This window comes from Fulmarus glacialis, unplaced genomic scaffold (assembly GCF_000690835.1).
Source record: "Fulmarus glacialis isolate BGI_N327 unplaced genomic scaffold, ASM69083v1 scaffold20672, whole genome shotgun sequence".
In the NCBI taxonomy this organism is placed as follows: Eukaryota; Metazoa; Chordata; class Aves; order Procellariiformes; family Procellariidae; genus Fulmarus; species Fulmarus glacialis.
Genome location: NW_009197441.1, coordinates 451 through 856, shown reverse-complemented (window position 1 = coordinate 856; position 406 = coordinate 451). Strand labels below are relative to the sequence as shown.

Here is a 406-nt window from a genome sequence, read left to right as displayed (position 1 = left end):
CCGTCTCACCTGGATGGTGTCGAAGACGAACTCCTTGGCGCAGTAGGTGCAGGGCTGGGTGCGCTTGGGGCAGTCGGCCAGGGTGTGCTGGGACAGCAGGCGCCGCATCATGCGGGCCCCGCACTTGTTCTCGCAGTACACGCTCTCCTGGGGACACGTGCCCTGGTGGCCCTGGGGACGGCGGCAACATCGTCGCCCTGCCAAGGGATGGGGCCAGGCTGTGCCCCCCATAGTGTCCGCCACCTCTGTCCCCATGGCCAGGTTGTGCTCTCCCCCATAGTGTCATGCACTGTCCCCATGGCCAGCCTGTGCCCCCCATGGTGTCCTGCCAGGCTGTCCCCATGGCCAGGTTGCGCTCCCCGCTGTGTCACGCACTGTCCCCATGGGCAAGTTGTGTCCCCCCTGC

General features: G+C 67.2%; 1 protein-coding gene across 1 annotated transcript in view; it reads right to left on the bottom strand.

Annotated features, from left to right (window-relative positions):
* TRAF4 (TNF receptor-associated factor 4) overlaps window positions 1-171 on the bottom strand; it is a gene marked incomplete at its 5' end in the record, with an annotated part of 1,484 nt that extends 1,313 nt beyond the window's left edge. Inside the window, 1 exon segment of the mRNA XM_009572549.1 lies at window positions 10-171. Coding sequence (XP_009570844.1) covers window positions 10-171 — 162 coding nt within the window.
* Between the last annotated feature and the right edge of the window lie 235 nt (window positions 172-406).